The sequence below is a fragment of the Panthera uncia genome, chromosome A2, assembly GCF_023721935.1.
Source record: "Panthera uncia isolate 11264 chromosome A2, Puncia_PCG_1.0, whole genome shotgun sequence".
NCBI classification, from domain to species: domain Eukaryota; kingdom Metazoa; phylum Chordata; class Mammalia; order Carnivora; family Felidae; genus Panthera; species Panthera uncia.
This window is the reverse complement of record NC_064816.1, coordinates 19,325,143-19,350,580: the sequence shown is the minus strand read 5'-3', so window position 1 is coordinate 19,350,580 and position 25,438 is coordinate 19,325,143. Positions and strand designations below refer to the sequence as shown.

At 42.3% G+C, this 25,438-nt stretch overlaps 1 protein-coding gene and 2 pseudogenes across 2 annotated transcripts in view; 2 read left to right on the top strand and 1 right to left on the bottom strand.

Annotated features, from left to right (window-relative positions):
• RAD54L2 (RAD54 like 2) overlaps nt 1–25,438 on the bottom strand; it is a 112,124-nt gene that overhangs the window by 15,281 nt on the left and 71,405 nt on the right. For both annotated transcript variants that reach the window (XM_049640569.1, XM_049640568.1), the window contains 12 exons: nt 13,545–13,746; nt 12,379–12,518; nt 11,459–11,575; nt 10,911–11,137; nt 8,463–8,645; nt 8,204–8,337; nt 6,802–6,998; nt 5,088–5,430; nt 4,224–4,401; nt 2,723–2,974; nt 2,377–2,495; nt 926–1,044 (listed from right to left, as the gene is read on the bottom strand). In XM_049640569.1, the coding sequence (XP_049496526.1) occupies nt 926–1,044; nt 2,377–2,495; nt 2,723–2,974; nt 4,224–4,401; nt 5,088–5,430; nt 6,802–6,998; nt 8,204–8,337; nt 8,463–8,645; nt 10,911–11,137; nt 11,459–11,575; nt 12,379–12,518; nt 13,545–13,746 (2,211 nt within the window). The remainder of the gene's footprint in view (nt 1–925; nt 1,045–2,376; nt 2,496–2,722; nt 2,975–4,223; nt 4,402–5,087; nt 5,431–6,801; nt 6,999–8,203; nt 8,338–8,462; nt 8,646–10,910; nt 11,138–11,458; nt 11,576–12,378; nt 12,519–13,544; nt 13,747–25,438) is intronic.
• Nucleotides 9,382–9,749, top strand: LOC125931030 (NHP2-like protein 1; annotated as a pseudogene).
• LOC125929421 (SNRPN upstream reading frame protein-like) lies at nt 19,694–19,903 on the top strand (annotated as a pseudogene).

Sequence of the window (25,438 nt, the reverse complement as noted above, 5' to 3'; positions counted from 1 at the left end):
ACAGGGGACAGTTGGCAGCGTCTGGAGACATTTTTGGATGTTATAACTGGGTGGATGCTACTGTCATCTAACGAATAGCGACCAGGGACGCTACTAAAAGTCCTACAATGCACAGGACAGCACCCCCTTGCCGCACCCCCCCTCCCTGCCCAACCTACAAAAAGAATTATCTGGCCCAAATGTCAATATCTGGACAGTAAGTACATGAGGTTAATATTTCTCAACTTTTGTTTTTCATGACCACCCTCTTTAAGAAGCCTTTTTATACATTTTTCTCCCCAATTGACACGTCCCTCATGAAAATTTAAATGCCACAGATATACTGTATATGTTTATTTACTGGATGCCTATTTGAGCTTTATATTTTTGAAAAGTTAAGCTTTTTTTTTTTTTCGTCCCCTCAAGAACCAATTTTCACCCTCTTAGGGATACTATCTCCCCTGTACAGAATGCATGATCATGGCCTATATTCACTCTGTTGCTTCTTCCTAGAATGATCTTTGGGCCACACTAACTCTGTATATTCAAATTCTCCCCATCTTTACCAGTCTACTGCAAGTTCTACCTCCTCCAGGAATCCTTCTCCAATCATCCTTCCCACAACGATTCTATTCTCCTTAGAACCTATAAGGGCACTCGATCAGTGCTGCTTTGTATTTGTCTTGGAGTTGCTGTATCTCAGATGAAGACAAGGTTTATGTCTTCTACTTCTCTGCTCTCCCCGTATCTTGCCCAAGCTCCCCAGCCCCTAGTACAGTGCCTCACACATAGCAGCTTGCTCTCAATACCTCCCTGCTTTTGGTTACTCCGGATACTCCTACACATTTGGTGGAGAACGGAGTAGAAGACAAAAATGCAGAGAAGGAAAGGAAAGCCTTAAGCAGACCCTGCCAAGGCTCCAGAAACAAAGCAGCAGTGAACTCACGGAAGTAGCTGACGTTTCGAACCCACTTCTGTACTCCTTGCCCATCAGCACCAGGTAGACAGGGCACTTCTCGTTTCCCTAGGAATTCCTCGATGAGAGCCAAAGTGGAAAGGCTCTGGCTGGAAGGGACAACATTTGGTTCAGAAGGCTCCCAGACCCAAGGGAATCTTGTTCCCCAGTGGACTCACAATCATATATAGCCTTCTGACAGTGGGAGCTCCCAGAACCTGCTCCCCATAAGAGGTAACCCCACAAAGAACCACTAGGGGTATTCTCCCTAGCTCATAATGGGAGCAGAGTCGTCCATACACTTATCACCACCCCCACTAAATTTGCTACCCTATTACTTCCTCAATTCTTCCTCAATTACTTCCCCTAAATTCTGGGGTTTAGCTCAGTACATAGTAACAAATAGGATCAGCATTAAAAACCAACGTTACATACATTAGATCTAACTACAGGCCACAATCAAAATTATGGGTCTTACTAGGGCTTTCAAGTTATAAAGAGAAGCAGTCTCCTCAGAAGTGATATATAAAACCAGCGGTACACTAAACTCTCCCCCAGTTAGAATTACTGCTCTCCTCTCAACGTGTGCCACACATGGAAACCTTTACTCTGAGGCTCCCAAGATACCCCTTAGCTCTAATGGGGGCATAATCTAGCCAGAGCAAAAAGAAAGCATGTCTGTTTGAAAGAAAATATGTCTGTTTCCCTGAAGAGTCAAGCCTTGATGGAACTCAAAACTCTGGCCACAGAATGTAACTCTGGAACAAATCATATTACTTATTTGACCTTACATACAAAGCAACAAAAAAAAAAAATTTTTTTTTTTTTTTTTTTTTTTCTAAAGTAGACTCCACACCCAGCGTGGGGTTTGAACTCACAACCCTGAGAGCAAGAGTCACCATGCTCTACTGACTGAGCCAGCCAGGTGCCCTCCTCCTTAATTGTTTTTAATTAAAAAAAAAAAAAAGGCTGGGGAGGGACCGAAGCAGATTAGATCAGAGGTCAGCAAATGTTTTCTGGAAAAGGCCAGATACTAAATATTTTTAGGCTTTGCAGACCACATTCAGTCTGTTGAATATTCTTCTTCTTCTTCTTCTTTTAAAACGTTTAAAAATGTAAAAACTAGCTTTCAGGCAAGCCACAGGCCAGATCTGATGTGGGCCACAATATGAAGGGTTAGACTATGACTCCAATGTCAGCCTAGGGTTTTAAACAGTTCTCTGCAGAGAAATCACATTGGGCAAAATAAGAAACTCCAAGAATGAGATGAAATGCAAGAAGGTCCTCACAAGAAGCACTGGTTTGCAGAGGCATGAAAACAAAACAAAACAAAACAAAACAAAACAAAAAGGAGCTGGGGTTACCCCAGACAGTCTTACTCTGTAGGGGCTATGTCACTCTACTATAGATACACAGTAATATTGGGGAATTTCTCTTCCTACCTGAACACGAGAATCTTGTCCCCAAGCTTTACACTTTCCTCAATCAGGTGGAAAAGCAATACCATTTTGGGAGAGTTCTCTAAGACCCCAGTCTGGTAATTAGTCAAAAGGTCCTTGGCCTGCAATAGAGAAATGAGGCAGCTTAGAGAAGGTCCGTGGCCAGATCACTAGAAATAAAATTCACTCCTTCCAAGGCAGAAACTCATGGGCAACCTTTATAGTTCCCTGCAGATACTTGGCAGCACAATGCATTGTACAACCCCCACCCTCTTCCCACATAGGCTTTGCTTTGTACCATCCCTTCTCAGCAGTGGTTTATGGGCATAGAAGTTTCTGCTTGACTCACCCATTCATATGTGACAATGTTGTTGCCTCGCTCCTGGAAAGGGTTGAAGCCAACCCCTTGTAGGAATTTGCTATTGGTTGCTTCTCCCATTGAGGAAGCCAAGGTGCTGTCCTCCCCCTTGCCTTTTGTTCCCTGTGATGGGCAGCGAGCACTAGTCCCAGCTGAGCCAAGTTCTTCCACATCTAGGTCCTGCTCATTGGCCAGACTCTCCTTCTGAAGGGCTTCATACAGCACATCCGGGTGATTCCAGATCTGGAGTTCAAGTTAAAGGGGAAATGACACAGGGCAGAGAACAAGCTAAGGGTGTCCCAGAGAGTCAGGAAACATGTACTTGCTGAAACACACACTGGTCCTACAGCATACACTGTCACGCTAAAAATTAAAGTATCTCCAACTCCCTCATAGCCAAAGAGCCTACGCATTCATTTTAACTAACTGTGATCACCATAACACAAGGGGAAGAGTTCATACCAGCAGGCATGCCCATATGCCCATAGGCATAATCAAAAAGGCTGTGTCACAAGCCTTGCATTCTTATTTAAATAAGGGTAAGAATGCCGCTGTTTCACTGTGTGGCTATAGCCAACTACTGTCTGAAACTACGAAACAAGACCAATCTCTTCCTATGGACAAATGTATCTAACTTACAGATGACGAACCAGAAGTCATTTTAGGGACTGTTCCCAGCAGGAGTTGAGAATTCCTGGGGTGGGGGCAGAGGTGGGGGGATAGGAAGGGTGTGTTGGCACTGTAGCATCCTCACAGACCATATCTGCTGTAGCTTCCCGGCCCTGGTCTAGGACTGTGGTTACAAAAGAAACATTTTGAAATCCCATCTGTCCCCTGACATACCCCTTCAGTTGACTCATTAAAGCAGTGGTCAGTTGGGAATAATACCCAACAGGCTGGCTGACAGCTGTCAAAGAAGCAGGTCCTTCATTAGTCAACAAGAAGCACATACTAAAGATAAGTCAGGGTTCATCAACCTATTCATGAAGCTTAGTGCTAGATACCTGGGCCTTGCTATCCCCAAACCATCTCAAACATTATCAGGATGAAAGAGGTCTCAATCTGATTAAATGCAGAATCAAACACAAGGTACCCCAATAACTTGTCTAAGCTATATATTTCTTGAATCTTGATTATGCTAACAGTCAAAAACTGCCCCACAATGTTTTTCCACTACCCCTTTCTCCCAAGTGAAAAAAAATCAGTGAGAAAGGAAGTGATTTCTCAAGTTTGGTACCACAAGTTGACCAGATGAACTGCACAACTGCAAGGAGCACCATTTATATCACAGGCTGAGTGGCACCCCCAGGAACTGTGCAGCACACAACCAGCATATTTCTCCTTGGGGCCCCCAGTTCTTCAATGCAGCAAACCGAGGGGGACCCCTGTCACTTTATTCTTCCCTTATCAAGGACTCCTAGCAGGAATAACTTCCTTGGGACCATGTGCAACCTTCATTCATATCTCAGTATTCCCTGAGGCCTCAACACACCTTGCAGCACACACAGAAAGCCTTGAGGGGGTTCAGCCCCAGCCAGCCACTGCTACCACAGTCTCGGAAACGGTCCATGAACTGTGTGTACAAATCTCGCTGGATCTTTGAGAGCCGCACCAGGATCACATTTTCTTCCTTGGCAGGTAGATGAATCTTCAGCACAGTGTGGCCTCTCCTACAAAGGCAGAGATCAGAATCATCAAGCCAGTGTGGCCAGGAGGGGTCAGTGCAGGATAACAAAAGAATCCTGCATTTCTGCCACACCTCCTTTTGAGGATCTCAACATTCACAACAGACTTACAACAATAAGGATTGGTTTAGCGATCATCAGAAGAAACTCATTTTAAGGATAAGAACTAAAGCAAAGAGGATTGGGTGGCAGAGACCGGGAGCTCCAGGGTCATATCCAGATCTAGGGCTGTTTCTCTAAGCTTTCTGCACATATTCCATCTTAACAAGGAAAAACAAGGAAATTGTTTTAGACCGGCCTAACTACATGTACTGAGATGCTGACACTGGTGAGGCCATGCCCCCGGGAACCAGCATTTCTATGCTTTCAGAGTCAGCAGAAGGCTAGCTCTCTTTTGCTTCTCAGCAAGTAAGGTAGGTATCCCTAGAAACTTCAAAGATTAACTTCTGAGAGAAGTACTTCTAGGCCAAACTTTCAGAGGACTGAAACAGTGGCTATCCATCATTTGTGTGCTATTCAGGAAAAGCTACTCAGTAAAAGGAAAGTTTTACTATCACCCACTAGGGAGGGACCCTCCTGCTGTAACAGTCCCCCTTTGGGACAGCTTTGCATGCCTGTTACACCAATGGGTCTCTGATGGTTCAAAACACAGGGCCCTGAGGATGGCTCACCTCTGCACAAAGCCTTCCAGGAGGCTGTGCAAGACGTGGCTCCGGTACCGCATGAGGCGGACATCCTGAGGCGTGCTGTCAATACACTGCCCATTCAGGATGGGGCGTTCAAACATGTTGCTGAACTCCTGCCGGGTGCCGAGGAAGTCTGGGCGCACAAAGTCCACCATGCACCAGTACTCAATGAGGTTGTTCTGCAGGGGATACCCGGTCAGCACCACTCGGCGGCGAGAGCGAATGTTCTTCAGGGCCTGTGAGGTGCTGGCCTGGCAGTTTTTGATGCGGTGTCCCTCGTCACAAATCACCACATCAGGGCCAGGGCGGCATAAGGCCTTCTCAAACTCTAGGGAGGGAAGAGGATCCGGAGTCAGAGGGTGAGAGGGCCTGCTCTTAGTCAACAATATGAGAAGTAGGGGTGCACCCTGGAGGAGACAGAAGAAATGAAGGAAGCAGGAAAGCAAGAGTCAGCCCCCATTAGTGAAAGGGAGCCAACCATCCAGGCTCCTGTGCATTTGGTGTGACACGTTAACCTGGACTATTGACTCTTGCAGTAAATATCTCTTTTCCCTCTTTCCTTTCCTTATCTTTTTTCTTTTTCTCCTTTACGCTCAAAGTAAAATACCTCGCATTCCTACCTAGGGCTTATATCAACTGGGTGGCAGAGAGTGTGACTTTACAGACTACCAGCCTAGGATTAAAAATGGGTCTGAGTGAGAGGCACTCAGATGGCTCAGTCGGTTAAGCATCCAACTCTGGCTCAGGTCATGATCTCACCGTTTGTGAGTTTGAGCCCTCCATCAGGCTCTGTGCTGACAGCTCAGAGTCCAGAGCCTGCTTCAGATTCTGTGTCTCACCTTCTCTCTCTGCCCCTCCCCTGCTCGCCTTCTGTCTGTCTCTCTCAAAAATAAACATTTTTATAAAAAAAAAACCTTTTTTTTTTTTTTTTTAATGGGTCTAAGTGAGACTGACTGGAATCATCCAGATACTTCAGTCGACTTTCACCATTGCCAGTGTCTCTGCGCCATCTGCAGGCTGGCTGGTGGGGAGCTAGCTAAAGGACAAAATCTTTCTGGAGTTACCTGCCAGTCATTGCTAAATGGCAAGTTCATCCCAGCTCTACCACAGAAGCAAACCTAGCACAAACATAATCTATAGATGGAGAGACCTATAAAATGAAACAGCCTCTGAACCTAAAAAAAACTTTCTTCCCCAAACAGGCAAAGCCCTTAGAAGATGGAGCAGAACTATCACTACGAGAGGAATGACTTTCACTAAAACAAAACAAAACAAAACAAAAAACAAACCTGGGATAAATTCTCCTTTTATAAAGTCACAATATGATTATTACTCTGCATATCAGTGATTTAAATACTTTGTAAATATTTTCTTAATGCTACCCCAGAACACCTCTAGGATGTGGTGAGAGGAAAAGTCACTTTCCCCACTGCTCTGTGAGAGAAACAGGGTCAGATGGGCAGGGGAGTCTCCCTAAGCCAGTCTATGAGTGGCCCACCCAGAATTCCAGGACAGGCAAGGAAAGCAATATCTTCTGAGAGCCAGTGGAGGTCATCCCACCTATCTTAGGGACCTGGATTTCTGGTTCATGACAATACAACTCACATCAATAATCTTCACATCTGACTTGGTGCTACCACAGACACTATTTCTTCCTGAAACACTACCCCTAAGAGTATCCCCAGGATAGGCTACCCACCTCTCCGAAACTCCTGCTGTCGATCTTCCTCATCCAGATCAATGATGACCGGGTGAGAGCGTTTCTTGGTTTTCTTCGATCTACCTGTGGCAAAGGATTTCTTCAGGGTGAGGAGTCTGTACATTTCGTACCCCATCAGTAGCACCCCACCCTCTGATACCCAATCAGCCATCACTTTAGCACGAGCTGCCATTGTCCTGCAAGAGTGAACAGAGAAAAAAATTATTGCTTCCACTGCTCCCCAGAAAGAATTGCTCACAATTAGAGCTGTGTTGATGTACATTCAGAAGTCCTTATTGCCAAGGACTTCAGTGGCAGCACCATAGGGCTTGCTGGCTGCCCCCCTTCCCAGTATCCCAAAGATGCTAACCGCACTGAGGATGGATGGGGAGGTCACCAATGACAGTTAAACATCAGAAAAACGGAAATGCAATGGCACAAGGCAAGCAAAAGTAAGGACTCCCTTGGATGTACATGCATGACTACAATTCTACATTTGAGGGAGAATTTCAAACTATTCCCACAATAAACACAAGATAGTAAAAGCAAGGGCAATATTCTGCATTTTACCTTCCCAGGCCCCGATGAGCAAAGAGCTAAGGACAAGCAGTAAAGGAGAAAGGGCAGCAGAGCCCAGATGACACTAAGAGCACAGTCTCTCCACTCCTAAACAACTGAGTCCTGATTCTAATTCATTAACTGCATGTGGACTAACAGTCCTGAAACCCAAGAAAGAAGAGCAGGTGATCAATCACCTAGGGGGCCGCCCACAGTCTCCTCATTTTGATGTATGTGACCAAACATCACAAAAGGCAGCCTCTGAAGAAGAGAAAGTCTATCTTCTCAATTATCCATGCCAACAAGGGGAAAGGGTAGCATGGATGGCTAGCTTGGACCAAGAAATAGCTTTAGAATTTTGGAAATCAAATTGAATGTATAGAATGGAAATATAATTTTATTCAAATCTAAAACAAAAGTTTACCCTTTTCAAAACTTGGAAGTTGTACCAGTAAAGGTCAACTGTAAACAGGGGCTTAAAAGAGACTGTTGATTAGGCTTCTAAGAAAGAAATGTAAAAGGTGAAAAGTTAGAAGATGGATAGTTTCATTTCACCATGTTGAATTTTATTACCATTCACATGGGCAAATAGGATGATGTATGCGTATTTTTCAGGATATAAAAGCACCTTCAAGCAGAACATAAGACATTTCCCAAGCTACCTAACTCTGACTTTATTGAAAAGCTAGGTAGAGAAAAAATGAGTATCAAGGAATGGGCAGTGGGGGGCAGGGGGGATGACCACATCAAGAAACCAAAAGGAATCTGGGTTAGTGCCCTGATATCCAGATCCTGGAAAGAAGTCTAAAAGGAAAGGGAGAAGAGGAGAGAGTAGGCCACTTACTTGTGCTCATCATTCAAGATGTGAACTTTAAAGAACCGAGGCTGGACTTCTTCAGGCTTGTTGTCAGCTGGAAGGGCTTCAGGTGCTGGAAGCCACATGTTGAACTCTGCCAACCAATTCTGAAGAGTATTAACCTGTCAGAAAGCCAAGTCCAGAAAAAGGATTTTAAGAAACAAGCTCAAAGCTGAGCTCATCAAGCTGTTTAGTACCCAGAAAGGCATTAACCCAGAGCTCCTCAGAGGGGTGACTGAACTCTTACCGGCACAATGGCAAGGACAGTTTTGGCTGGCGTGTGGCGGAAGAGGACGTCGATGAAGGAGATCACTTGCAAAGTTTTCCCCAGACCCATGCTATGGGCCAGGATACAGCCAAAGCCACTACTGGTCTTAAACCTCTCCAGGGATTCAACCAGATTATCATACAGGAACCGGATCCCACCAATCTGATAAAGGGCAAACAGAGGCAATAGTTAAAGGAGCTGGCAAAGACCAAGATTCGGTTTTATTCATCTTGGAATAAGAATTAAGTAAAGGAGCAGACACTATACCAGACAGTTGGTGTGGATGGTTACAGAAGTCTCCCTGTACCCTGAATGGTCTATTGGCTGATGACAGTCTTCTTAGAGAAAACACAGAAAATCATTCACCTGGTACAATGGCCTATCTGAGGCAAAAATCTGCAGTACCAAATTCTTGACAGGGTCTCTCACTCAGCCCTTAGCCGCTCACCTCAAGATAGCCCATTCCATAAGGAGTTCTTATTGTGAAGAGTTCTTACATTGAGTCAACCTCTGCCTTCATGGAACCTCCACTCACTGGTTTTGGTTCACAGCTCTGGGTCAACAAAATCTACTCTGCTCCCTCCTATCAGAAAGTTCCTCAGACTTCTGACTCTTACATCTCTTCTGGAACCACTTCCAGAGTCAAATCAATTTCCTAACCAAGGCACTGTCCTCCAGACAGCATCTCAATCAGTCTTGCAGATCTCACAGAAGAAAGCTCAAGAGTATTAAGCCAAGAGATCTGATACCTCTACATGATATGGCAAACCTGAGACTTGCCCTTCCCATTCATCAGAAATCCTGAAGCATCTACTCCTCCTTTCTGGCTGAAGTGTGTGCTCCTGCTCTGACATTGGCTGCACTCCCAGAGGGGTGGCAAGACCATGGAATCACAGAAATGACTGAGGCTGATGTAAATCCAAAGGCCTATCACCTTGCAGACACCCACCTCACCAAGAAACTACTGGACCTTGTTCAGCATCCATGTAACTACAAGCAGCTTCAGGAGCTAATGAAGCCACCAAAATCCTCAACAGAGCCATCTCTCAGTTCATCATGATGGCTGCAGATGCTGAGGCCCTGGAGATCATCCTGCACATTCTGCTGCTATGTGAGGATAAGAATGTGCCTTATGTATTTGTGGGCTCCAAGCAGGCCATGGGGTGGGCCTGTGGGGTGTCCAGGCCTGTCTTCACCTGTTTTATCATCATCAAAGAAAGCTTACAGATGAAGCAGCATATCTAGTCCATTCAGCAGTCCAACTGAAAGGCTCTTAGTCTAAAGAGGCAGCCTCTGCCCCACTCCTCACTGAGTCGTCCCCCTGCGGGGTTGTGTATCATATTGTCTAGGTTAGCATGTAGTACTTCCAGCTACCTTCTCTTCCTATATTATACTACTAAATCTGGATTTTACATTTTTTGTATTATTTTTGTTTTACAGGTTGTTACCCATATATTAATCACCCACCCCAGTCCAATCTCCCATTTTACTCTCTCTGCCATCTTATCCTCCCTTTTGAAAAATGAACTAAATGCTGAGAACAGGCAGAAACAGAGCAGTGACACCATTCAAAGGCAGGGAAGAGCCAGGATAGAGATCTGGTTCTAGCTTTCAGGTGCTAATTTCCCATTGTGTGTAGGACATGATGTATGTAAACACCATTCACTTTGTGTCCCTTGTGCCCGGCATAAAAAATCATTCCATAAGTGTTTGCTCTCTATGGGGATTATGTAGCACTTGGGGAAAAGCATGTATCCTATGAGGTTGTTAGGTGTATGTCCAAGTGTCATGTGCTAATATGCCCCTGCCGTTTGCTTTGGTAATGTGATGCTATTCCCCCTCTCCCCAACTCCTAACCATGCCCCTGAGGGTGGCAGGGCAGCAGCATACCAAAGATGTGTTGCAGAATTCCGGAGCCTGTCTGGGCAAGTTAGACATGGGGCAGTTGACCTAGGTCTTGAAGGAGTTCACAGTGGCAAGAAAAAAGAGGGTCAACTTGTGCTGGAATGAAAAAGTCTGGGCCCAAGGCATGGAGACCTGACTAGAAGCTACAGTAAAGATGTTGGAGTCAAAGAAACATCCTCTCTGGTGAATGGAGATGTCTTCAGTGGATACTTGGTACCAGCTCTGAGAGCCCTTACCCCTGCCACAGTGTGGGTCAGATGTATGTATTCTTCATCACATCAGAAAGACAGTACTAGTGTGCCATTCTTGTGAGCATCCTAATAAAAAAATACATTCATATTCCAATTAAAAAAAAAAATCCTGAAGCATCAAGTGCCAGGAGGAAGGATCAGGGCTTTCTAATAACTGCTCGTGGTACCAAACAAGTACTTCACAGGCTCTGATGCTGACAACCACCAGCAGGTAATGTCCTCAGCAAAGAAGCTGAAAGGAAACAAAGAAAAGAATCAAGATTTGCTGTACCTGATGAGGTTTCACTGCCCGTGCCAACTGTGGGGCCAGGAAGACATTCTCCTCCTCCGGAGGGTGGTTCAGATTGACAAGGACCCGCCCCAGAGCATCTCGCTGGTTTAAGACATCATTCACGTGGGTACCACCCTTCTCCTCTTCCTCATCTTCCTCACTGACAGATTCGCTGCTGTCCACAATATGCAGGGTATCTTCCTCTCCAGAGCTCAGTTCAATCACTTCTGAGATAGCCAACAAAACAAAACAAAAACCAAAACCCAGGGAGCAGAGATAATTTACTGCCCATTATCAAAGCTTACAGCATGGGAACAAAGTTAGAACTTGTCATCACTTATAAAATTTTGAGTTTTACTATTTCTCTCTTATGGCTTCAAGTTAAGATAAGGGAAAACCTTACATTTACAAGGAGACCCAGGGATATTTGTCACAGTCAGACCCCAAAACAAATGGGGATGGACTGATTTCTATTCAGATGTACAGCCAATCAATCAGGGTGAACACTGAGTCAGAAGGAAGCAGAGACACCTCTGGCTCGACCTTACCATCTCGACTGCTTTTTTCATCCTCACTGCCACTGCTGCTGTCCAAACAAATGACTTCCTGGGACAGGACCCGAGGAGGCAGTTGGGGACCATCGCTTGCTCTTAAGACAATTTCCTCTAGGGAAAAAAAGATGGAAGGGAATGCCAAAACCACCTTTAGTGTAAACTTATTTCCCCAAATGATTCATCAGCCCTTTACCTTTGTCACTCTCAAGGGGACTATCCCCTGAGGAGAGAAGTTGAGGGTATCTCAAACACCTCAGTTCCCTTTCTAACTTCCCTTGTCTTTACTGGTTCTTATCTCCTGGTTATTAAGTATATATTACTAAAATATATAAATTATGTATAAAATATAAATATAATACATAAGATATGTAATATATATAAATAAAAATATAATAATAATTATTTTTTAACGAGGTCCAATGTGGGGCTCGAACTCATGACCCTGCTACCAAGAGTCGCATGCTCTACCCACTGAGCTAGCCGAGTCCCCGTGAGGGGTACACGTTTAACCATCTTAACTTTTCATCTTATTTAAAAAAATTTTTTAATGTTTATTTTTCAGAGAGAGAGAGAGAGAGAGAGAGAGAGAGAGAGAGAGAGAGAGAGAGAGATCGTGAGCAGGGGAGGGGCAGAGAGAGTGGGAGACGATGGGGCTTGAACCGACAAACTATGATATCATGACCTGAGCTAAATCAAGAGTCAGACACTTAACTGACTGAGCCACCCAGGTCTCCCCATCTTAACTTTTTCAGTAAGATATTTCTGATCATCTGCTCCTAAGAAACCGAATGACTCAAAATGATTCCTGAGAGGCCACGATCTTATTTCAGATCTGCCCTTAACCACTGTGTGTGCCAAAGACCTCTTCTCCTTATACTTCAGGCAGGGCCTTTCCCACCAACTCTGCTGCTTACCAGGAAGGAACTCCAGGGGAACAGTAGGAATTGGGGCTGCGTAATCCTTCCTCTGCTGCTCCAGGCGTTTCCTTCTTTCCAACTCTTCCTGTTGTGCTGCTTTGGTAACGGGCTCCAACTGATCCTCCCGGAGCAGCTTTCTAAACATTACAATAAGAGTGAACACTTGGGTTGGTTCACTGGAAATTTGGACAATGTAATGACAAGCTAAAGAGCTCATTGCTGAGCTCAGAGAGCTGAGGCAAGAGGAGGAGAAGCCATGTCAGTCCCACACACCCATGCAACAGGAGAGGCAAAAAAAACCCACAAAAAACAAAAAACAAACAAAAAACAAAAAACAAACAAAAAACAAAAAAAATGGAGTGGGGCGGGGGGTGAACTTCAAGGTTCAGGTGACTGTGGGCTAACATTTTTCCATATTATTTAACTTCCTGAGAGATGCTCCTGAAAACTCATCTTTGCACATAACAGATCGAGTAAAAGAGTAATACATGATTCATGAAGTTGAAAAGCAGTATTAAAATATAGAGTTGTTATATAGGAGGGTAGAATTATAGATCCTTATTTATCCCAAATCCTCATTTCGTAAACTTTGAATAATACTTTCAAGCTATCATTATGTTAAAAAAATGAGAGTAGGAGAATAGGATATCATTTATCTCCTTTCGATAGCAAAATGGTTATGTGATGGAAGGACTGTAGGGGATTTAGACAGTGAAGGAAGTTCACATCTGCCATTCTCTTAGCTCAAGGAAGAAGCCTTCTTTGGGCCAGACAGGCCCTTGTCAATTGAAGTTGAGCGCTAAGAAAATGAGAACCCAACTTCTTTTCCTTTCCCCTGTTTTGAAACGTAAGGGAAAAATAAAGGAAAAAAACTGTCCAACCAGAGCACCCTATCATCCCTGGGCTGTCTCCCAGGGCCTCCAGAGAGTGGAATACTCCCCAGCACAGCTTGAGCATCATCCGTGTCTGCCCCACAACCTCAGACAGCCTGGGGGTGGTCCTGAGCTGCATCTCCACTATTAATTGGGGCACACAGCTTATACTTTTCTTTTTTGGAAAGGGGACCCTCCTGCTCAAACCAGTCCTGCTACTGACAGCCTTCAAATGAAGGCAATATCTCTCTCTATTCCTTCCCTTCTCCTCTTACCCTGAGCACAGCTCACCGTATGTTTCTCCTCATGTGGGAGGGCTTCTGAGCTCTCTTCTTTTTGGGGTCCTCGGAGGTGAGGCTCTTGCCTTGGTGGCGCCTAAGCTGCTCTGAAGGCTCAGACTGAGATGAGGTAGTTGAAGTGCACCGCGGTGGCCGCTGCCCATCTTCCTCCAGTTGGGCACACTCAGTGCCACACATGTCTTCCAGGGATGGGTCTGAAAAGACAAAGGGAGAGAGGTGCCAGGGACTGATGTTTACTGGGAGAAAAACAGGTTTTGATGCCAGGCACACCTAGGTTCAAACCTCAACTCAGCATCTTATTAGTTGGTGATCTAAGGCAAGTGACTTACATCTCTCTGAATCTCAATGGATTTATCTATAAGATGGGAATAGTGATGCCTACATTTCAGAGCTGTTGTGAGGACTAAACAGTGTGTGTGTCTAGAACCAAGCCTGCTCTAGAGTAGGCTCACAACAAATGATAGCCCTCACACTTGCTATAATTTACCACTATGATCAGAGTAAGAAAGTTTCATGGCCACAGAATGCTCTGAAAGTGACAGTAGGTTCCGAAAACAGCTCACACTCACCTGTGTGACACTAAGCAAGTCTCATCTGCCAACAAGAGGAATATTCCTCCTTTCACTGTCTTAAAGTGTTCACTCATTTAATTCATTGACCATTCAATGAGGACCTACAACATGGAAAACACTGTCCAAGATGCTTCAAGGGATATTTATAAGACTCCTTCCTTTCAAGGAGTTTGTTTTCTAGACATAATAAGGCAAGGTATGCTAAATACCACAGGAAGGACAGGCTAACTGACCTAGAGAACTTAAAATTTTAAGACGTCATTTTTCTAACCAGAGGTAATTAGCTAAACCAAGAATAACTGCCTTAGGGTCACAGGAATATGAAAGACACTACTTTGTGGTATTATCACACAAGAAATATGGAAGGTAAAATGTGAGTGAAGCCTTGAAAGGTGAGCAGAATATCTAAAGGTATTGCCCTGAGGAGGCAGAAAGGGGACGAAATTCCTGGCAGAGGGAATGTCATTTGTGGCATCAAACACCCGCAAGGACTGAGGTGGGGTAGGAGGGTCCGTATGTACAACCCTCTTCCTCAATCTGCTGAGCAGCATTCTGATTACTGGATGGGCAGGCTTTGACAGTCACACAGACCATAAGCTTGTCCCCAAATCCACCAGAGCCTCCCAAATACAAGCACTACACAACCAAAAGGTCTTTCCCAAAGGTAAGAGCAATTTAAAACTAGAACATAAATGCTGTAACTGAGGTGCACTAGTCAATGCCACTTGGCTTTCAGGCAGGAAGGACTCAGGAAGTTTGGGGGTTTGGTGGGATGATTTTTGTTTGCTTTTAACTGAACTTTAAATTTTATTTGGATTTCACCAGTTGTTCACTAATGTCCTTTTTCTATTATAGGATCCCATCCAGAATATCATATTGCATTAGCTGTCATGTCTCAGTCTCTCTCAACTGTGGCAGTTTCTCAGTGTATTCTTGTCTTTCATGACCTCAACAATTTTTTAAAAAGTACTGGCCAGGTGTTTTGCGGACTGTCCCCTAATCTGAGCATCTGATGTATTTTCATGATTAGACTGAAGTTATGGTTGGGGTGGGGGGAGGGGAGAATACCATAGAGATAAAGTGCCCTTCTCATCACATCTTATCAGGGTACATGATATCAACATGACTTATTACTGGTGACATTAACCTTGATCACTTGTTTAAAGTGGTATCTGCCAGATTTCTCCACTGTAAAATTACTATTTTTACCTTTCTATATTTTATTCATTAGAAGCAAATCATAGGGCACCTGGGTGGCTCAGTTGGTTAAGCATCCGATTTTGGCTTAGGTCATGATCTCATGGTTTGTGAGTTTGAGCCCTGTGTTGGGCTCTGTGTTAACAGCTCAGAGCCTGGAGCCTGCTTTGAATTCTGTGTCTCCCTCTCTCTCTCTCCCCTCCCCCTACTTGCACCTTTTCTCTCTCAAAAATAAACAAACATGAAAAAAAAGAAAAATAATAAAAGAAGCAAATCACTAAGCCCAGCTCACATTCAATGGGAAATGAATTAAGCTCAATCTCCTGGAAAGAGGGGCATCAAAGAATTTCTGGACATATGTTAAAACTATATGCAAATAAATATTTAGAGTGGTAGGGGACTCTGAGGCCTTGAGGATGCAAATATTCTGTTTCTTAAAATTTACCCACTAATTTTAATATTCATCAATGGATCTTACCTGGAGTAATTATTATTATGATGTTCTAATGGTGGTTTTCTCTTTCTCTCTGGGCTACTCCCTAGGTGGTACTAGTTGAATCCAGGCTCTGCCACTTGGTAGTTCTATGTTCATGGGTTCAACTTCTCTGAGCCATGGTTCCCACATTTATAAAATGGGGATGTCACTAGCTCTCTCAGGGAAAATACTCTTCTTTAAACCCAGGTCTGCCAAACTCCATGGAACTCCATACTCCCAATCACATTGAACAGTCTAGCAGCAAACAAAGCTATGGGGGGCTTATTCAGCCATTCTGGGTAGCAGTGTTTATTTGTTTGGAAAACTCAAACTTTATATATCCTAATCAAAAATCAAAAATAAGAAAGCAAAAGGAGAAGCAGAAATGATACAAACTGCATTTTTTTCTCACAAAATGAGTGTTTCTTACAAATACACATGCACACACACACACACCTGCCGCATGAAACTGTACACATCTTCATTCCAAATCTCTCCACATGAGACTGCCACAAACTAGGCACTGTTGCTTCTCCTGCACCCTCTGTCTTTTAGTTTAGCCTAACACACATATGAACATTTGAGTACCAGGCCCTGTGCCCAGGCACAGTGGAATGGTCCACATGGGGAAACACATGTGGTGAGTGCCTAATAGCAACAACACTTTGGGAAAAGACACCCAATCCAGTCATGGAGGGTGGAGTACTTCCTTAGGAAAGGTGAAACCTGGGTTTAACCTAATACAATAAGTAGGTAACAGACAGTAAAAGAAAAGAAAGAACACTCTAGGCAGATATAGGAGCATAAGCAAAAGGAAGAGACTTTAAAATTATCCTTTTTTAAGTTTATTTATTTTTATTTTCAGAGAGAGAGAACAAGTGGGGAAGGGGCATAGAGTAGGAGAGAGAGAATCCCAAGCAGGCTCCACACTGTCAGTGCAGAGCCAATGTGGGGCTCAAACTCACACACTGTGAGATCATGACCTGAACTTATACTCAACTGACTGAGCCACCCAGGAGCCCCAGGAATAGAGACTTAAAATAAGGTGGAATAGTTGGAAAAATACATGTAGTTCAATACTGGCTAAAATGAATTAAGCAAAACAGCAGCAGGAGGGGCCTTCCAACCCAATAACCATTTCCCTGTCTCTCCCCAGGAGCTCTTTGCCCAAGGCAGACTAAGATGTAGACCCAGATCCTTCCTGGATGCTGGCACAGAAGTCAGTCCCTGTCCCAGGGAGGACTACTTCCAAGGCCTTGTCTTCCTAGCATTCTACATTCTCCCGCCAGTTGTTTGGCTGAGGAGGGGAAGTTGATGTGGCCACTGTAAAAGTTGGGGATAGAAATGGGTAGTGGATGTGGACATGTGTGCACACATGCACACACAGTCCCATGTGAATACCCAGAGTGATTCACTCCCCTGCAGCAGCAGTGGAAGCATCTTTTTTGGCCCTCACACTGAGAGACCATGAGGGTTTAAAGCAGATAACCTTTGCTTTTTGAAGACAAAGGAGAAATGGCCAAGGGAGGCACCAGACAAGGAATGTTCATGATGGGGCACTGCAATACCATTAACATGAGCAAGAGGTTAAAACATCACAGTTCTCTGTTACCACAGGATCCACAGCAGGCCTTTTACAAAAGGTCTCCCAAAGACAGAGTCCAGGGTGGCAAGAAGCATTGGGAATGCAACATGAGCCCTGGCTTATGGACATCTTCCACCTACTGAGAAAGTAAGGTGCTACTGCTTTGTCTCCACCCAGACATGAGAACTAAAAGAGAAGCTCTGAAGGAGATGCAAGTCCGACTGGCTGCCCTCCCAAATCCACTGCCCTCCCCTCAAACAGTCCTCTCCTATTTCCACCTGAAGCACTACAAGAGGAAAGCTCAGCAATTCTGTTTTCTTTAAGAACTATCATTCCTTCAGGCTGCCCCCCACCCCAAAGAGCTAATGCTCCCTTGGCATTGTCACATAACATTACTGTCACCTTCTTCTTAACTCACAGCCCTGAATTCTTCTCTACTAAAAGGGAAGCCATAATATTCCTCCTCCCAAAGGAACAGATGGCTGGACAGCAGAGTCCCTAAGAGGGGATAACTACTGCTAAATAGCTACTTCCACCAACACTGCAGCTTGCCCTACATAGTTACACTTGAGGCTGGGTTGGTACACTTCAACTTAGTGCTTTGGTTCTCTGACCTGGTTCTGATAATGAAATTTGATGTTCTCCTGGCTTTAAGCCCTTTAGTTTCTATTTCACAAGCAAATTTATTGAGTAACCACTTGGAGGAACATTTGAAGCAAGGTTAGAGAGTAGGCAGACAGGACAGAGTCAAAGTATACAGGGCAGGCCTTGAATGTCAAGCCAAAGGGTCTGAACTTGATCTATCCAGGAGCGGGAATTTGTTGCCAACTGTTATATTTCTTTCTTCTGGTTTCTGCCTTGCAGAGTGGGCTGTTTCTGGAAGGAGGAAGAACAGAATCTGATAACCTTTCAGTATCACAGACAAATTCACAATCAAACATTCCAACTTGTGAGGCCTAGCTATGAATTCCTATCTGACCCAGGATCGAACGTGGCTAAATACAGCAGCAATTTTAAAATGATCACAGTAGGTGTTCCTGGGTGGCTCAGTCAGTTAAGCATTCGACTCTTGATTTCGGCTCGGGTCATAATCTCACAGTTCGTGAGATCAAGTCCTGCATCGGGCTGTGCACAGACAGCGCAGTCTGCTTGGGATTCAGTCTCTCCCTCTCTTGGCCCCTCCCCTGCTCACACTCTCTCTCTTTCTCAAAATAAATAAGTGTTTAAAAAATATAAAAATAAAATGATTATAGTATATACAATTCTCATGCACACTTAATTCAGACACAGGTTTCCCCTGTATTCTTAGAGAATACAGGTCTAAACCAGCTCCTTATCAGTAATCTTCAGCTTCTGGGTTCAACAACTACTGTTTGTTTGTTAAAGAGCTTTAATTTACAGATGTATTGATACTTAAAAAGTCTGCTGTCATGTAAGTCAATGTTTTATAAGTGCTTCACTGCTGCTTCATGATGCTTATTATGAAGTTTCTGGTTTTTATGTAGTATCACAATATATACCACATCTTAAACTGTTCTTAATAATAAACTATTATTTCAAAATTTCTATAATTAATTTTCCTCTAAGTTAGAATGTAACTTTTCACTGCATGCTCTTTTGTATCTTCTGAATATTGGACCTTGTAAATTTACAGCCTAATCAAAATAATTAACTTTCAAAAAATAGCCCTCCCTAAAATTCTGGAATATACTCCACCAAAAGTCATTGAGGAAAAAGAGAAATGGTTCAACAAGGAGGTAAAGAGACATGTGGTTTAAAAGTCATTGACTATTACAACCCAAATTCAGAATCACAGAATCAGTTCTGGTCACAAATACCCCTGAACTTTCTCCTTCACGTGAGCCAGCTGTGAGCAGCAATCACCAGAGTTATATAAACACCAATGAACAGTTACATAAGCTTCTCAGGAATGAGTTATGAACGCCACCATGACAAATATGACTAGGCAAATGAGGAGCTTTGAAAGAAAAATCTCTTTTTCACTCATTGGGGGTATAAGGTACAAACACTTCCAGGGCCCTTTCGCCAGATGTTCCATCTCTTCTTCTCAATCCCATCTGTATAAACAAAGATCAGTGAATTCTAAGCCTTACCATATTCCTCTTGATGTAATGCGATAGGATGTATACACTGCAACTGTTACATATATGTGTCAAAACATTACTTGAATCTCAACACACCTTGAGATCTCACTCCCAGTTTGCAAAACCACAGGTAAAAAGAACTATGTTGGCAGAGTGGAGTGGCCACTGGAGAGGCCTGACACTGTCCTGAGGAGAACCAGCGGTGTGATGGAGCGGGCCAGGGACCGCTAACACCTGAGAAAGATTACAGGACAGCACGTACCAGAGTGGAAGTCCAAGTCAAATGCAGAAGGACAGCCTCACTGAGCAACCAAGATTGTCATCTGTACCCGAAGTGATTTCAGCAGCAGCCAGTACCTGTGGTGGATTTCCAGGCGAACCGAGGCATTCTTAGCTGAGACACCAAGAGGTGGTTAAAGCAGTATTACAACATCCAGGTAGCTGATTTCCAAGCAAAAAACCAGCTAACAATGTATTGATGTATTTGAATCAGCTGACAATGTAATAAGGATAACATCCATGATTTTTAAAAAACAAAAGAACTATGTTAAATTTGTTAAGCAAGACCACAAGGATGCAATCAGCAAAATCTAGAAATGCATAAAACTACAGTGACAAGTGAATCCTTTTCTTCTGAAAATAAGCTGCAAGGAAAAAAAGAAAATGAAAAAGAAGTAGGGAAAGCTCAGATTAAAGAAATTTAAGACAAATGAACTAAATGTAGAAATGTGGAATTAACAGTAAAAATAATTTTTAAAAGATAATCAGAGATTATCTGGATATTTTATGATACAAGGAATTATTTATTTAAAATATTTAGGTTTGATAATGGTATTGTGTTTCTGTTTCTAGGACTTTATATGTTAGAAGACAAAGTAAATATACTTTGAAGTTTACAGATAAAATGTCACAACATTAAGGATCTACTTCCAGGGGCAGCTGGGAGGCTCAATCAGTTAAGCTTCCAACTTCAGCTCAAGTCACAGTTCATGGGTTTGAGCCCTGCATCAGGCTCTGTGCTGACAGCTCAGAGCCTGGAGCCTGCTTCAGATTCTGTGTCTCCCTCTCTCTCTGTCCCTCACCCACTCTATCTCTCTCCCTCTCAAAAATAATAAAATAAAAACATTAAAAAAAAAAGTTGCTGGTAAGGTCTTAAAAAAAAAAAAAAAAGATCTACTTGGAAGTAATCCAAGGTTGGGAGGAACAGATGAAACAAGACTAACCTTGTATTCACAACTATGGCAGAGAATACTGGGAATACAGGGTTCATTTTACTATTGTCTCTCTTTTTTTATTTCGTTTGAGATTTTCCCAAATAAAAACTTCACAACTGTTTTAGAAGTCTTAATGGAAGATAAAATGTAACAAGCACTAATCTCTAAACTATTTAGATCTCAATTTTTCCATGTTTGTTAATATACATTTGCATATTCCATACTGATAACCAATGAATACACATCATTTTATGTTCTCCTTTGGTCACTTGTTGCATACATATAAATATTTCTTTGACACACTCCACATGCTTGTCATTTTAATGGTAGGCTATCAGTATATCACAGAAGGTTTTTCATTCAGGCTGTTTCTTAGTTTTTATTTGCATTTGTAGTGGCAAAGACTTTAAATATTTAGATATTGGCAAACATTGCCTATAAAAAGTCTTGATAGTATATACTTTAGGTTGTGTGGGTCATACAGTCTCTGTTGTAATGAGCCAGCATTACCAGAGTAGCTCAAAAGCAGCCATACATAAACATAGAAGTGAACAAGTGTAGCTATGTTCCAGTAAAATTTTGCTTACAAAAATAGGCAAAAAATTTTGAAAAAGAACAAAGGAGAATACACACTTCCTGATTTCAAAACTTAATATAAAGCTACAGTAATCAAAACAGTGTGGAACTGGCATAAAGACAGATATAGAAACCAATGAAATAAGATGAACAGCCCAGAAATAAGCCCTCACGTACATGATCAAAGCATTTACAACAAGAGTGCCAATACCATTCATAGGAAAAGGACAGTCTTCAGCGAGTGGTGTTGGGAAAACCAAATATCCACATGCTAAAGAATGAAACTAGATCCTTAACTTATACCATATACAAAAATTAACTCAAAATAGATCAAAGACCTAAATGTAAAACCTTAAACTATAAAACTTAGAAGGAAACATAGGGAAAAAACTTCATGACACTGGGTTTGGCAATGATTTCTTGGATATGAAACCAAAAGCACAGGCAATAAAAGAAAAAAAAAATACAAACTGGACTTCATGAAAACTTAAAAACTTTTGTGCATGAAAAGACACTATCAACAGAACAACCCTTGGAATGAGAGTAAATATTTGCAAACCATGTATCTGATCTGGGATTAATATCCAGAATATATAGAGAACTCCTAAAACGTAACAACAAAAAACTGATACAAAAATGGCAAAAGATAGATATTTCTCCAAAGAAGACACACAAGTGGCCAATTAATAAAAGATGCTTAAAATCACTAATCATTAGGGAAATATAAATCGACTACCATAACTTATCACTGTACACCCATTTAGGGTGGCTACTATCAAAACAAAATAAATAAAAGTATTAGCAAGGATGTGGAGAACGTTGTGCACTATTGGCAAGAATGCACAATGATGGCACAAAAAAAGACACTCAGATCAACGGAACAGAATAGAGAACCCAGAAATGGACCCACAAATGTATGGCCAACTAATCTTTGACAAAGCAGGAAAGAATATCCAGTGGAATAAAGACAGTCTCTTCAGCAAGTGGTGCTGGGAAAACTGGACAGTGACATGCAGAAAAATGAACCTGGACAACTTTCTTACACCATACACAAAAATAAACTCAAAATGGATGAAAGACCTAAAAGTAAGACAGGAAGCCATCAAAATCCATGATGATCCAGGAAAAAGCAGGCAAAAACCTCTTTGATCTTGGCCGCAGCAACTTCTCACTCAACACATCTCTGGAGGCAAGGGAAACAAAAGCAAAAATGAACTATTGGGACCTCATCAAAAGAAAAATCTTCTGCACAGTGAAGGAAACAATCAGCAAAACTAAAAGTAACCCGACGGAATGGGAAAAGATATTTGCAAAGGACATATCAGATAAAGGGTCAGTATCCAAAATCTATAAAGAACTTATCAAACTCAACACCCAAATAACAAATAATCCAGTGAAGAAATGGGCAAAAGACATGAATAGACACTTCTCCAAAGAAGACATCCAGATGGCCGACTGACACATGAAAAAATGCTCAACATCACTCATCTTCAGGAAAATACAAATCAAAACCACAATGAGATACCACCTTACCCCTGTCAGAATGGCTAACATTAACAACTCAGGCAATGACAGCTGTTGGTGAGGATGTGGAGAAAGAGGATCTCTTTTGCATTGCTGGTAGGAATGCAAGTTGGTGCAGCCACTCTGGAAAACAGTATGGAGATTCCTCAAAAAATTAAAAATAGAACTACCTTACGACCCAGCAATTGCACTACTAGGTATTTATCCAAGGGATACAAGTATGCTGTTTCAAAGGGGCACATGCTCCTCAATGTTTACAGCAGCATTATCAACAATAGCCAAAGTATGGAAAGAGCCCAAATGTCCATTGATGGATGAATGGATAAAGAAGATGTGGTGTGTGTATACACACACACACACACACACAATGGAGTATTACTCGGCAATTAAAAAGAATGAAATCTTGCCATTTGCAACAATGTGGATGGAACTGGAGGGTACTATGCTAAGTGAAATTAGTCAGAGAAAGACAAGTATCCTATGACTTCACTCATGTGAGGACTTTAAGACACAGAACAGATGAACATAAGGGAAGGGAAACAAAAATAATATAAAACAGGGAGGGGGACAAAACGTAAGAGACTCTTAAACATGGAGAACTAACAGAGGGTTACTGGAGGGGTTGTGGGATGGGGGATGGGCTAAATGGGTAGGGGGCATTAGGGAATCTACTCTTGAAATTATTGTTGCACTATATGCTAATTTGGATATAAATTTAAAAAATAAAATTAAAAAAAGAATAAATAAAATTGAATTCATCATTATTCCCCCCCTCCCAAAAAAAGAATGCACAATGACACAGCTGCTATGGAAAACAGTAGGGCAATCCCTCAATAAGTTAGAACACTGGAGTGCCATGTGATCCAGCCATTCCACTTCTGGACATATACTCAAAAGAACTGAAAGCAGAGTCTTGACAAACAGTCTTGCTCACAGGATCATTATTCATAATAGCTAAAACAAGGAAACAACCTAGGTATCCACTGATGGATAAAAGGGTAAGTAAAATGTGATATATACATACAATAGAATATTATTCAGCCTTAGAAAGAAATTCTGACACATGCCACAACATGATTCTTTTTGTTTCTTTTATTATTTATTTTTAAATTTACATCCAAGTTAGTTAGCATCTAGTGCAATAATGATTTCAGAAGTAGATTCTAGTGATTCATCCCCTATGTATAACACCCAGTGCTTCATTAAGAAAAACAAGTGTCTTTCTAATGCCCCTTACCCATTTAGCCCATCCCCCCACCCACAACCCCTCCAGCAACCCTGTTCATTCTCTGTATTTAAGAGTCTCTTATGTTTTGTCCCCTTCCCTGTTTTTATATTATTTTTGCTTCCCTTCCCTATGTTCATCTTTTTTGTATCTTAAATTCCACATATGAGTGAAGTCATAGGATACTTGTCTTTCTCTGACTTATTTTGCTTGGCATAATACCCTCCAGTTCCATCCACATAGTTGCAAATGGCAAGATCTCATTTTTTTTTTTTTTTGATTGTCGAGTAATACTGCATTGTATATATATACACCACATCTTCTTTATCCATTTACCCATCGATGGACAATTGGGCTGTTTCCATATTTTGGCTAATGCCAATAGCACTGCTATAAACATTGGGGTGCATGTGCCCCTTTGAAACAGCACACCTGTATCCCTTGGATAAATACCTAGTAGTGCAATTGCTGGGTTACAACGTGATTCTTGAGGACATTATGTTAAATTAAATAATTCAGTCACAAAAGGACAAATACTGCATGATTCTATTTATATGAAGTATTTAGCATAGTTAAAATAAAGACAGAAAGTGATGGAGAGTGATGATTTAAAGGGTACAGAGTTTCAATATGGAATGATTAAAAAGTTTTGGTAATGGATAGTGGTGAAGGTTACAAAACAGTATAAATGTACTTAATGCCACAGAATTCTACACTTTAAAATGGCCAAAATGGTAAATTTCATGTTACATATATTTTAACACACACATACACACAGTTGGCTTAGTCATTGCACTAAGTTAAAGAAGTCTGACACAAAAGGCCTCATATTGTACAATTACACTTATAGAAATGCCCAGAACAAGTAAATCTATATAGATAGCAAGCAGGATAGTGGTTGCAAGGGGCTGAGAGAGGGTAATGGGAGTGCCTGCCTATGGATAACAGGGTTGTTTCTTGGAGTAATGAAAATGTTCTGAAATTAGACAGTAGTGATAGTTAAAAACCTTGTGAATATACTAAAAATCATTGAATTATAACTTTAAAATGTACCTCAATAAGAATATATACATATTTTTAAATGTTGGCTTGGTGCTTCTGCTTCCAGCTAAGATGGAATAGCTTGAGGCAAACCACTGCTTGCACTAAGAATAGCTAGAAACATGTTATTGAATTTAAAAACAACAAAACCGGGGCGCCTGGGTGGCGCAGTCGGTTAAGCGTCCGACTTCAGCCAGGTCACGATCTCGCGGTCCGTGAGTTCGAGCCCCGCGTCAGGCTCTGGGCTGATGGCTCGGAGCCTGGAGCCTGTTTCCGATTCTGTGTCTCCCTCTCTCTCTGCCCCTCCCCCGTTCATGCTCGGTCTCTCTCTGTCCCCCCCCCCAAAAAAAAAAAAAAAAAAAGTTGAAAAAA